The sequence below is a fragment of the Tupaia chinensis genome, unplaced genomic scaffold (assembly GCF_000334495.1).
Source record: "Tupaia chinensis unplaced genomic scaffold, TupChi_1.0 Scaffold000271_1, whole genome shotgun sequence".
NCBI classification, from domain to species: domain Eukaryota; kingdom Metazoa; phylum Chordata; class Mammalia; order Scandentia; family Tupaiidae; genus Tupaia; species Tupaia belangeri.
This window is the reverse complement of record NW_006159752.1, coordinates 3,628,455-3,642,202: the sequence shown is the minus strand read 5'-3', so window position 1 is coordinate 3,642,202 and position 13,748 is coordinate 3,628,455. Positions and strand designations below refer to the sequence as shown.

At 44.7% G+C, this 13,748-nt stretch overlaps 1 protein-coding gene across 1 annotated transcript in view; it reads right to left on the bottom strand.

Annotated features, from left to right (window-relative positions):
- MTMR7 (myotubularin related protein 7) overlaps nt 1–13,748 on the bottom strand; it is a 139,989-nt gene that overhangs the window by 42,657 nt on the left and 83,584 nt on the right. Inside the window, exon 7 of the mRNA XM_006149702.1 lies at nt 3,478–3,610. Within this exon, the coding sequence (XP_006149764.1) occupies nt 3,478–3,610 (133 nt within the window). The remainder of the gene's footprint in view (nt 1–3,477; nt 3,611–13,748) is intronic.

Sequence of the window (13,748 nt, the reverse complement as noted above, 5' to 3'; positions counted from 1 at the left end):
TTTCCCTTCACACTGATTTCCTCTCCAAAACCAGGATGCCTAAGAGGTCAAACCCTCCACCACTGATGACGACGAGGTCCTCAGGCCTCGAGAGAGCCTACTACAGACTCTTCTACTGACTGCTTCAATTGGAAAAGAAAATACAGGACATCTTTCTATGATGGGGTGAGCATTCTTCATCGAAAAACCCCCAAAACAAAATGTTACAAAATCTGAAACTATTTAGCACAAGTAAACAAATTCCACATTTGGGACCAGAAGTTATCATAATGGCTATGTTGCTGGACTCCCATGTAGTCGACCGTGGTTTGAGTCCTGGACCCGGTGGCTTAAACTTATGCCGGGCGTGTGTGCGTGCATGCCCAAGATCCCGAGAGGAGAATGGAGGAGAAGGGATTGCAGCATGGCCATCCCCCCTGAGGGGTGATTTCTCGCTTTCTGTCTCTCTGTCTCTCTGTCTGTCTGGCGAACGCACGTGCCCTATAGCAAAAACCTCTCAAAAAAAATAAAAATTCCACATTTGACTTCATGTGACAGGTTACAGTAAAAATGCTCCAATGCACAAATACAGTATAAAATATCCTTCAGGCTATACGTAGAAGATGTATATGAATCATACATGATTGTCATGCTTAGACTTGGGTCCTAGCCACAAGCCTTCTCATTATTTATGTGCAAATATTCCAAAATCCTAACAAGTCCAAAACTGGAAACACCTCTGGTCCCAAGCAATTTGGAGAACGAATCCTCAACGTGCATCTACAGGATCCAAAGGGAAGCTACGGGGAAACGCACGTATGGGCCCATGGAGCTCTACGTCGCTAACGGGCATCGCTTTAATCTCCTGGGAAAGTACAAATACCACAAAAATAGTTTGATTTAGAACTTACAAGTCAAAGTTGAATGAAATCAGCTCTATAAAAACAACGACCCAGGGTGTGAACGTGGTCCTAGATTTCAATCTCTGATGAAATGCAGAGCTCTTTGGAGCCAGAACACATACAATTTCACTTTTCTATTATTCAGAACCTCTTCTGATAATGTCCATCACAGTGGTTTAAAAAAAAAAAAGTAAGAAAATAACAGCTGTGGAATGCAATGCACAATTCCTCTGTCTACTGAGTGGCCACAGTACAAACTTGCAAATCTCTCTGAGGGCAAGGACAGCCTTGCAAATCTCTCTGAGGGCAAGGACAGCGTTTGAAGGAGAAAAAGGCTCAGAAGGGGGGTCTTATTGCATCACTTCATCAGCAGCAGAGCCTCCGCAATGGTTTATAATTTACTCGGGAAAACAGAGAGGCAAACATTGGTCAAGTCCCCTGAAAGGCATCCAGAAAGGTGTCCTTGCTCACTGCGCTGAACGTGGCTGGGAAGTTAGAGGGTACACGGCCCCTTCCTTATCAGACAGAGCTGCTCTCGGGCACGCATTCACTGGTCCTTCAGAAAAAGTAGTTTGTTGGGCCATGGCATAGGGGCCGAAGAAGACGAGTGTCTAACGAGAAACCAAGTCAATGCCAACGTACAGACGGGAGCCAAATGTTTATGTTAGAGACACGCAACTTTCTGTACATTCCTCCTAAGAAGCAAGCACTCTGATGCTCACAAAAGTCGCCTTATGAAATTACCAAGTGAAAAATATAAAGCATGGTCGACCTGAACTTTTTTCAGTGGTTCTCATCATACTTTTAAAGTCAGCCTCCCTCTCGATAGCAACAGCTAGTGCCAACTAGTCCAATTTTTCCACACATAAAAAGCCCAGCTCGGGACCAGCAGTTCGCGTAATGGCTATGTCGCTGGACTCCCACGTAGTCAACCCCAGTACACGTCCCGGACCCGGTGGCTTAAAACTCACACAAAGCACGTGTGTGTGCATGCCCAAGATCCCGAGAGGAGAATGGAGGAGAAGGGATTGTGGTGTTGCCATCCCCCCTGGGGGGTGATTTCTTGCTTTCTATCTCTCTGTCTCTCTCTGTCTGGCTGGTGAGCGCACAAGTCCTATAGCAAAAACCTCTCCAAAAAAAAAGCCCAGTTTAAAACAGGGATAACCAAACTGCTGTGACAATCTCCAGAAGTTTAAGTCCAAACAGGCACCCCAAGGTACTGCCATTGTAACCTGAGACAGCGAATTATGTGCATAAGTAAAAGGGAGACAGCTCTGGGGCCATGATCCCCCCCCCAACTCCCAGATGCAGAAAGGCATTTCTTAAAACCATTCAAAGGCTACTTTTAAAAAAGAGTTTGCAATGAGGAGCATCAAACTGTCACAGTTATGAACAGATGGGCCCACAGAAATGATCAGTCCAACCCTCCCCTTTTACAGCACGCAGCAGAGCCCCGAAGAAGTTAACTGACGGGTCTAAAGTTTTATAACGACTGAGATGAAACAGGAAGTCCAGGAAAATGCGTGGAAGTTTGGCTGTGACACCCAAGTTTCCCCAGCCTCTCTGTTAGGGTCTCTCACATTCTGCTGTGATTAAATGCACAACAGTAAAAGCAACGAAGAACAAATGTGTCTTCCAAGGATCATCCAGCATCTTCTCTGGTCCTGTTCAATCCAGACCCCCGTCTCCTGTACGACAGCCCACTCCCCTCACACTCAGCTCCATCTCTTTATGGTTTTCCCCAGGACTGCACACACAGCATTACAGCCAAAGCACAAAGCCTTGTTCTGCATCTTCCTCTTCTCTTCTCAGCTCCGGCTGGAGCCAGCAGTGAGAGACTAGGGCAACAAACTACTTCCTAGGCCTTTACAGTCACCAGAAGCATATGCAGGAAATGAAGTTAGGTTTGCTTAAGATGCAGAATTTCTATAATCGGCTTAGAGCTACTCTGCCCTATGACGAACTCTCCTATGCAGCGTAATCCATCTTTTTAATTTCCTCTCCACATGAGTACGTAATCTGTGTGTACGTGCCTCACAGTGCTCGTTGTGTGTGGACGTGCTGGTGGGAAGTGACATGCATTACAGCAATGGCTGCCGTTTAGAAGTGAGGATCAGCACCTCTGCTACCTCCCTTCTAATGGCCATTCGGCAGCTTGGCGATGTAACTTAGGAGCCTGACACCCATTCGAGAACAGCTGGCTATTGCTTTAACTGTAGGAGTGCTTTATCTCCCCATGGCTTGGAATGCAGGTCAAACTAACATGAGAAACAAACAAACAAACAAACAAACAAACAAACAAAAATTCTTGTGCACTTTCATCTTAGATGTTAAATACCACTGGACAGTCCCTGACTGCTAGTCACCAAGTGAAGAAACCGTTTCACAGTAATATTTTAAAAAAAAGAAGAGAAAGATGGTTAAATATTGGAAGAGATATTGCAATGTGATATTCCTCCTGAATGATAACACCTATGTAAACAGCATCACTGAAAAAACCCAAACAGTTTTAAAATCGAAAGGTTATCTTATGCCATTTTTACATCAACAATTTTAACTGCATTTTTTTACTGCGGCACATAAGGAAATGGTTTACCTTCCAGCATTTTCTGCAGACTGTTCCTCATGACATGGATGTTCTCTATCCCGATAAACTGAAACTTGATATTGGAATAATTGTCTTCATTTTCATAGCCTTTCCCTGCAGCACGATTTGCCATTGCATTAAGCTGCAGTGGGCAGCAAAACAGAACAGTCATGAATTACATTCGGGACACGGAACAACCCCAACATTTCTTGGAGAGCCATAACAACATCCAAAACCGTATGTAGATGCATAACACGCCGTGAATCACTGGGCCACGGTCCTGGGCTACACAGTTTCAGGCACTCATGCAGCGCTTACATTCAGCAGTATGGATTTGCTGGTGTGAGTGGGTACCATTTTCTTGGCTGAGAAGCATTCTGTAGACAAACCTTCCTGGAGATGCCCAGTGGGATGTGGGGCTCTGGGGCTGAGCCCAGCTGCCCGATTTAAAATCACCCTTTACAACCTATAGGATTAAAGAACACGGGCAGATGCAGCCAACAATATAAATCTCTGTAAGCTGAAACAGGGCCTCTTCCAGTACTGCGCTGCCAATAAACGGATTTCAGAAAGGGAGGACTGCATCATCGTATCTGCCTGCAATGGCCCCCTGGGTGCCCATTTAAACCTTGAGGAGTCGTCGCTGAGAAAAATGAAGAGGGGGACCAGCAGTTAGTGTGATGGCTATGTCACTGGACTCCCATGTAGTCAACCGTGCTTCAAGTCCCGGACTCGGTGGCTTAAACTCACGCCGGGTGCGTGTGTGCGTGTGCCCAAGATCCCAAGAGGATTAGGGATTTCGGCATAGCCATCCCCCTGGGGGGTGATTTCTCGCTTTCTGTCTCTCTCTGTCTGGCGAGTGCACGCACACTATAGAGAAAATCTCTCCAAAAAAAAAAAAAAAAAAGAAGAATGCAGTGGTACTCTCCAGAGACATTTCCTTCATGTACCTTATCTAAATCCAGAGACCTATTAGAAGGCTTTTTATTTATGATCATTAAGTGCCATTATCATATATTTTATATGAAGAGTTGGGATGTCTTAGCACAAACGGGGTGAAATGACAATCGACTTTGAAGAAATGTAGTAAATCCAGACTCGGCCACAGCCCTTTGTGGCTAAAATGGGGAGAGGGCCGAGCCTTACCGTAGCTGGGAAATACCCAGATTTGGGAGTGGGTGTGTTGCCGCTAAGACTCCGTGCTTGCTGCTTGGTTGGCTAAGGCCACTCCGTTCTATCAAGTCATCGGGAGAGTCACGTTTCCCGTGTTTCCATGCAGACGCGCATCATGACTTGCCCAGTGGCCCAAGAGAAAACTGTTCATCGACTATTCTCTTCCTCCGCCCCTCAGAGGCTAGAGGGGCCACATTCGGCAGAAAACCTATGCCCGGAATTCACCCCCAGAAAAAGATACCTGCTTTTAAGAGCACAATGTAAAGCAATCATTTCATAAAGCTAAACTAAATTAAAACAGCTAGGTTAAAAACACACATATCCCTTGAACCAGATCACCGCCTTCTGAGAGTCTGACAAAATGACAGTGACCGGCACAGAGACAGATGTCCAGGAATTCTCCCCAAAAAAAAAAAAAAAAAAGAGGAATGCAGTGGTACTCTCCAGAGACATTTCCTTCATGTACCTTATCTAAATCCAGAGACCTATTAGAAGGCTTTTTATTTATGATCATTAAGTGCCATTATCATATATTTTATATGAAGAGTTGGGATGTCTTAGCACAAACGGGGTGAAATGACAATCGACTTTGAAGAAATGTAGTAAATCCAGACTCGGCCACAGCCCTTTGTGGCTAAAATGGGGAGAGGGCCGAGCCTTACCGTAGCTGGGAAATACCCAGATTTGGGAGTGGGTGTGTTGCCGCTAAGACTCCGTGCTTGCTGCTTGGTTGGCTAAGGCCACTCCGTTCTATCAAGTCATCGGGAGAGTCACGTTTCCCGTGTTTCCATGCAGACGCGCATCATGACTTGCCCAGTGGCCCAAGAGAAAACTGTTCATCGACTATTCTCTTCCTCCGCCCCTCAGAGGCTAGAGGGGCCACATTCGGCAGAAAACCTATGCCCGGAATTCACCCCCAGAAAAAGATACCTGCTTTTAAGAGCACAATGTAAAGCAATCATTTCATAAAGCTAAACTAAATTAAAACAGCTAGGTTAAAAACACACATATCCCTTGAACCAGATCACCGCCTTCTGAGAGTCTGACAAAATGACAGTGACCGGCACAGAGACAGATGTCCAGGAATGTTTGCTGTGATGTTTTTATCATAGTGAACAGCTAAAAAATCTATGACTATCTCAACACAGAAGTGGCTGGATAAACTATGACTTATTCATGCCCTGGAACATAGGCAGACGCAGCCAACAATATCAAGCTCTGTAAGCTGAGACACAGCCTCTTCCGGGCACCAGGAAGTGGGAAACAGCATACGTAACTGTGGACCTGGGGGGCCTATGACATCCGGAAGAGTAAACTACAGAATAACACACTTCAAATCACCCACTTTTCAATCAAACCACCCAACTTACAGACTCATACTTACGTGTGTGTATCAAGCAGAATGAAAATGCAGGGGGGAATGTACCGAGTTGGCAGGAGGTACGACCGAGAGACAAAGGATGGCAAGTGGCAGGGACACTAACACTCTTAAATACTCTTGCCTTTTTTACAAGTTATTTTATTTAACTTCATTTATTTACTTATCTTCCTTTGGCCAGAGAGGAACAGAGCGAGAGAGAGAGAAAAGGAAAGTGAGAAAGCAAGCCACCAGGTCTAGAACTCGAACCAGGGTCAGCCACGTGGGAGTCCAGTGCCCTTAACCACCACACCACCTGCTGGCCCCACTCCTGCATTTAAATCATTAAAAAGAATATGTATTAAGTTTGTAATTTAAATAACAGAAATAAAATACATTAGAAATGAAAAGTAAAACAGCCAAAAGCAAGCCGAAGCCACAGGGGTTCAGGTTGGCAGGTACCTCACATTTTGATAGCAGTCGTCTGCCACGATTTAGCTCGGGAGACGTCAGCTAGGGATGACACCCCTCAGGACACTGTTCCCAGTCCATGAAGACTACCACCTTTCTCCCAGGCATGGTAAGAGAATAAAGGGTTTGGTCTTACTCGATAGAAGTCTTTAAAAATAAAGTTTAGTATTTTTTTCTTTCTTTTTTTTTTTTTTCTAAATCTGCTATAAGGTATGTGCACTCACTGAAGAGAAGCCGAGAAAGGAAAAGTGAGAAAGCAGCCCCCTAGGAGGGGACGGCCAAGCCATAATCTCTTCTCCTCCATTCTCCTCTCAGGAGTTTGGGCACGCACACACACGCCCAGCATGTTTTACAACCCACTGGGCGAAGGACTCGACCACACAGTCAGTCATGTGCAATCCAGCCGCCTTAGCCACCACCCCACTAGCTGGCCCCTAAGTGACATTTATTAAAACAAAATTTATATTTATGCTTTAAAAAGTTTAAATATTTTAAGGAAAAATATTTTTCTAAAATTAACTATAATCATTGTTCTTCCAAAACTATTATAAAATATGACAGGTTTGTGTAATTGTGTTTCAAAGTTGTTGGCTTAGCCTTTACGAGCTTCATAAAACAGAACAAATTAATAGGATACTTACAAGCTTTCTTATGTTACATGAACCTTTTGTTTTTCTGCTGTATTCAGAATAAATCAAGTTAAACGTACTTGTTCACCTACCACAAAGGTACTCTTCTTTAAAAAGCAGAATAAAACCAATGAGAAACAAAATATTAATATTGCTCATTTAATCTATAATTAAGACTGAGTTCACATTTTTAAAGAGCTGATTATGATCTGGGAGAACTCATTGGCAGTCTTTTTTAAAGGGAAAGGAACATTTAGAAAGTAACATTTAGAAAGTGAATGTGCACTTCACATAATGAACAGAAGGTGGCACTCTTTAATCTACCATCCAAAGTGTAATTTCTTAGGATTTCCATTGATCAATATTACACAGGACATATAACAAAACTGAAAAGGGCAAAAACTGAACCCTCAAAGCAGGGAAATGCAGTTCTACAATGAATAAAAATTGAAGAAGTTATCCTGAACCTAATCCCTTACATAAAAGCAAATCACTATTACTAAATTTAATTTGTCCCCTGTCCTTTAGGCTGAAAACTCCATTTCATGACCAAAGAAAAACTGATTCATTTCAGCTCCTAAAAAATTCTCAAGTAGATAAACAACAGTGGTAATGCGTTTCAGTTTCCATTTATGTTTAAGAAACACAAAGACAAATCAAGAATAGGACAGGGCACAAAGTACCTTGCTTCTAACACAAGATCTTTTTGCTATTTGGTAACATCAGCATCTTCCAGTGTGGAGAAGCTCTAAGTGAAACAAAAAGAACTCGGTCATTTCTCAACAAACACTGAATGGACTCTTACTGTGTAGCCAATGTTGAATTGAATTTAAAAATGAGCAAGAAGGTGTTCCTGTCTTCATAGGCTTATAAGTGAGCACTGAAGAGAAGCTACATAATGCCCAATGGTAACAGAAATACCCACCAGGATTGGGCAGGAATCAGAACACAGAGCAACCCCACCAGGCCTTGGGGATCAAGGGTAACATGTAAAGAAAGAGCAAAGGCTTGAGCTGGACTTTGATAATGGGGATGGGGGAGGGCTAGAGAGAGAGGGAGAGGCATTCTAGAACTGGAAGAAGGGCAGACAAAGATGGGGACAAAATCAAAAGGGCGGGCTGATATCAGGAACCAGCCATTGGAGGTCAAGTAGGTTCATAAATGGCCACATTAGCAAGAGAAGAGGCTAGAAAGCAGTGAGAGTCCTTGGCAAATCTGATTAAAAAACTGACTCTGTGGGATCAGCAGTTAGCGTAATGGCTATGTCACTGGACTCCCATGTAGTCAACAGCAGTTCGAGTCCTAGACCCAGTGGCTTAAACTCACACCGGGCGCGTGTGCGTGCGTGCCCAAGATCCCAAGAGGAGAATGGAGGAGAAGGGATTACATCGTGGCCATCCCCCCTGGCGGGGTGATTTCTCGCTTTCTGTCTCTCTGTCTTTTTGGCGAGCACACACACCCTATAGCAAAAACCTCTCCAAAATAAATAAATAAATAAACCCTGTACACAAATTTTCAGGGCAGCATTATTCATAACAATCAAAAAGTAGAAGCAACCGAAATGTCTGTCCTCTAATAAACAATAGGTGGTATATCCATATAATGAAAGATTAGTTGGTAATAAAAAGGAATGAAGTACTGATACTGTGATGGACTTAAACAGATAAGAAAAATGGTGTATGTTAGGCTAAGATGCATCCCATAGGCCTGCCTCACCTACTCCATAGAGCAGAATAAAAAATAAGGATGTGGTTACATTTAACAAAAGATACACTGCTCTGCTCCTTTAAACTGCTGAGACTGCTAGTAAAGGAATAAAAACCCTTGCAGCACCCCTTTCCCCGACCCTTGCAAAGGGTAATGTTCCCTTGTGGTTTTTGTGCTTAAATGCTCAAATGCTCTGCAAAGCTGTGCTATAGCAAAAACCTCTTAAAAAAAAAAAAAAAAGCTGACTTTATCCATGGCAGCAGAGAACAACAGGATTTTGAGAAGTTTAATTGAGAATTTTGAGACTGATTTAGCACCCATGACAGAGGTGGTGTACTGGAATGGAGAGACAGTGGAATCAGGGAAGCATTTAAACATTTAGTGGTAGAGCCAACCGGGGGTGGGGGGGTGGTGGCGGTTAAGGCCACTGGATCCCACACGGCCAGTTGCATAATTTGAGTTCCAGACTCAACAGCTTGAAAACATGTCATGTGTGTGTGCATCTGTGCCAAAATCCCAAGAACAGAGTAAACGAAAACAGGCTGCAGCATGGCCAGTCTCTCTGAGAGGTGCGCTCTCTCTCTCTCTCTCTCTCTCTCTCTCTCTCGTGAGTGCGTGTGCCCTATAGCATATTTTTAAAAATCCAGTAATGAAAGAGAGGTGGGGTAGAGGATATAAACTCCGTGAGGGCCCTGGTGGCCGCATCTGTGGCCGTATCCCCACCTCTGACTCGCACAGAACAGACACTCAGGACGGGTACTGGCCGGCTGACCCACTGGATAACTGACTGGGTAACAGAACGAAGAGAGTGACAAGGCAGTTGAGAAATGGAATTGGGTTTTCCTCCCAATCCTTCCTCCGCCGAGCATGGAAACGCAGTCTCTGCTCACCTGGATATTACGCGAAACACTAGCCTGGATGCTCTCTGACTCTGGTGTCTGAGATTTCAGCAGTTCTACTCTATACGTGAATAACGACAGGGCCTGATCTGTACGGCTGGGAAATGGAGTAAAGGCTGATCTTGGCTGGAGGAAGATGGGCCACACCCTGCCCTAGGTTGTCAGATGAGAGTTCTTTTCTCTCCCTCCACCTACAACTGGGTAAATAAAGTACATTAACTTGTGGCACCAACATGAAAATAGGAGATTTTATTCCTTGCAACTACTATCAATAAGAGCTACTCAAAATCCTCCTTTCCTACCCGCTAAGGACACTTTGGAAAATTCGATTGCTTCCGGATTACATTCGGAACAGGCGGAAGCCTATTCCAATCCCCCAGCTTCCCTCACCAGTATCGCTCCACAGCCAGTCACAGCTAGAATCCCCAGCGGTAAGTCCTCGGGGATTGGAATAGGCTTCCGCCTGTTCTGAATGTAATCAGAGGGGTCTGGTAATGTGGCTCACATCCACTTCTTCCTCCGTGTGCATGACTCGGGAAATGTCTCCATGCCTGACCCGTCGAAGAGAGGGAGTGCAGACTGCTCCACGGCCAGAGTGGGCCGTCCCTCTCCCGTCTGTCTCCTGGGCTTGTTGCCACCATGGCCATTAGCTAAGTGTGAAGCATGCCCGACTAGTAAAGGAGGCTCTAGATCCCCCTGAGACACACCTAATCCATGCACCTGAGTTTCTCAGCTGCTCCCCTGGTAGAATCCAGTGAGGAGAAACCCCGGAATCATCAATTCCAGAGAAACAGAAAAACGTGGGGCCAGCCAGGTGGCATGGTGTAAGGGGACTGGATCCCACATGGCTTCCTGTGTAGTGTGAGTCCCGTGTACATGTGTACCCAAAATCCCAAGAAGAGGGTGGCGGAGAAGGAACTGTGACACATACATGCCTGGCGTGTTTTTCAAGCTATCGAGTCTCAGACTCGAACCATACAGTCAGCCATGTGGGATCCAGCATCTTAACCACCTGGGATGTGTTTCTGTTTCTCCAGAATGGATTGACTAGTGGCTTCTACTAACTGCATTCTATGCGAGGAGCACTTAGAAGAAGATTCGGGGTGTCTGGAAGGGGGGTCTAGCGTGCTTTCTCACTTTCCCTCTTTCTCTCTGGCAAATGCACGTACCCTACAGCAAATTAAGAAGAAAGAAAAATGTCCCGCGTGACATCCTGTTGCACAACTGAAGAGGAGCATGGCGTGGTGAGATCAGAGGCCGCAGCACGGCAGCCTTTGGAGAAGGAGCAAGGACAAAGGCTGAGGCTGGCGCCTGCCCCCACCTCGCCCCTTCCCTTCACGGCCCAGCACCTCCGCCAAGCTGCCTGTGTTCAGAGCACTCTCAGGGCGCAGCCCTTCCCACAGGCCTGGCCTGGCTCTGGAGAGCTCATGCTTGGTTCTTCGGCTCTCAGTCTCCAGCTTCCCTAGGTCTGTGCTCCACGGTGGAGCCCTCCCTCCTGAGCCTTGGAGATATTTCGTAAACAGAAAAAAAAAAAAAAAGGTCAATTGGTGACGCGCTGGAGTCAGATAAGCGTGGATTAGAATCTAGACTCTGCCCTGAACTGGGTGACCCTGAGCAAATTACTTAACTTCTTTAAATCTAAGCCCTTATCCAAAAAAGAAAAGAAAAGAAAATCTAATTTCCAGGCATTTATAAGAATTAAATGAGGAAGTGCCTGGCATTTTTACAACCTCAGCAAAATCCTAAAACAGATTAATGAAAAAAAAAATTACGATAAAATGAGCTAGCCTTCATTTTACAATTCAACAAATATTGCATCAACATTTTGTCTTAATTCAACAAACCCTGGCAGTAACATGTACCTTAAGGGCATGATTTATTGATTCATGGAATGGATATTCAATACAAGCTTGAGGACCTCCCCACCTTTGTCTTCCAATATCTTACTGCCCACAAAGGACTGAGAAGGGCTTTCATCTGAACCGGCCTCTGGAAACCCTCAGGTGGGGCTAGCCTTGCTCAAAGGACAAGAATGATCTGGGCTGCCTCCTAACCGTTTCTATTTTTAATTAAATCCGTGAGCAAATTTCAGAAATGCCCATTTGCCATCATCTACACCATCTACGGCAAACATTGACTCAGTCTCTTGGCTACAAAGTAAACCTAACATACTCCGGGGCAAAAATCAACAGATGTGATCGTTAGGAGAACGAGGGCTCTCAGTAAACAGGTGACAATGCGTGTGAAGTGTGTGTGCGTGGGTAGATACGAGAAGAGAGCACGACAGGTACGAGACACGAGTCTTCTTCGGTGGTTCAGCATCCGACTTCTTATCACTGAGAGTAAACACACTGAGTGCTAAATATACCTACCCTTCAAACGAAATCCTTCGGATTAATTTATTTTAAATCTGGGCGATGCCTGGCTCTCAACACCTGCCACATTTCCTAGGAGGTTTACATAACATAGTACAAATTTAGATCCTCGGGCCTTAAATCAGTAGGTGAATCTGACTGCTTTCATTTCAATCTGGAGAAAAGAGACAGGAAAAAGACTTCCCAATCTCTGCTCACTAATGTCCCTGTCTTCTCTTGTTTGTCTTTTCTGATTGGTATTTAGCATACCTAAGAAGCAGGCATTACTCAATCATCTGTAATTATTAGGCAATTCGCAAGGGCTCTACCTAGCTTACACAAGGTCCAGGGAAGAGCAAAGACAGTCAAACTGAGGAGGGACGAAGGCGTAATGAGCCAGACAGAAACTGTGAATGTCAGAGATTTGCTGGCATTTTTCAAGTGAATATCGTCAAGCAAAGAGTCTGTTTTGTTTTTGCCCCAGTTTCAAGCGTTTATCTATGTGCTGTGCTTTGAGACTTTACTTAAGAGGAAGGGACCCTTGGGGACAACAGGTGGCGAGGTGGTTAAGGTGCTGGATTCCTACATGGCCAACCCTGGTTCATGTTCCTAACCCAGCAACTTAAAAATCAAACCAGGTGCGTGTACATGTGTGCTCAAAATCCCAAGAGGAGGAAAGAAGGGAAGGGACTGTGGCATGGCCATCCTCCTTGGGGAGGATTTCTCACTTTCCATCTCGCTTTCTCTCGCTAGTGAACGCACATGCTCATGGCGAAAACCTAAAGAAAAAAAAAAGGAAGGGACCCATCACATACAATCTGCTAGTATGTGAATACAATCTGCTAGTAAGTGAATGTAATCTAGACGTGCAATCTGTCTGGTCACCATAACTGATCCGCTGACCTGGCATTCCACCCTCACTGCCCCAAACACACCTTTCCCACACAAACTTCAGTCAGAAGTAGACAGAACTCCCTCAGGTCAAGAATATGAGGAGGATACTGATCGCACTCTATGAAAACATCACATTATGTGATCCAGAGCACGAGTCTTTGTTAAAATGAGGTTTAGAGAAGCAGTGAAAACGATCAGTTTTAGGACTTGACACTGTGCAAGTGTGAGAGTGAACTGAACGGCGGCCATCTTTGTGCCCTCTACGCGGCTGCTGTATTCTGAAGCCGTTCAGCCGAGCTCCAAGCTGGAACTTCTGTTTGAGTTCAATTCTTAGCGAGGGCGTCATTCCAACCCTCCAACTGACATCACTGGGCCTTAACAGTAGGGAAGCTATGACCTTCTCACTCTTTAGCTCAAAAGCATCATGGCTTCCTCCCAATCTGTCTATACTGTACAATTCTTCTACATCCCAGCTCACTTGAAAAGGAGAAGTGGAATTTGCAGCTACACAGTGAGAATCAACCTCCAATCCACACCTCAGCCATTTTATAAGTCACCCTCCGATATCAAACTTTTATTGAATCTGTTATGGAGTTATCTGCTTCATTTTTGGGGCTGGGCACACAGTCGGAAATTCACAAAGCAGTGTTCCGTTCTCATATTGTCCATGATTAGACTGTGTCTATAGTTATCTGTTTTTAACAGTGTACACTTTTAAGTGACTTGAACTACTGGTCGTATATACTCCTTCCTGTTATTTTTTTTATTGTGTTACGTTCTTTTTGTAATAGTTTCA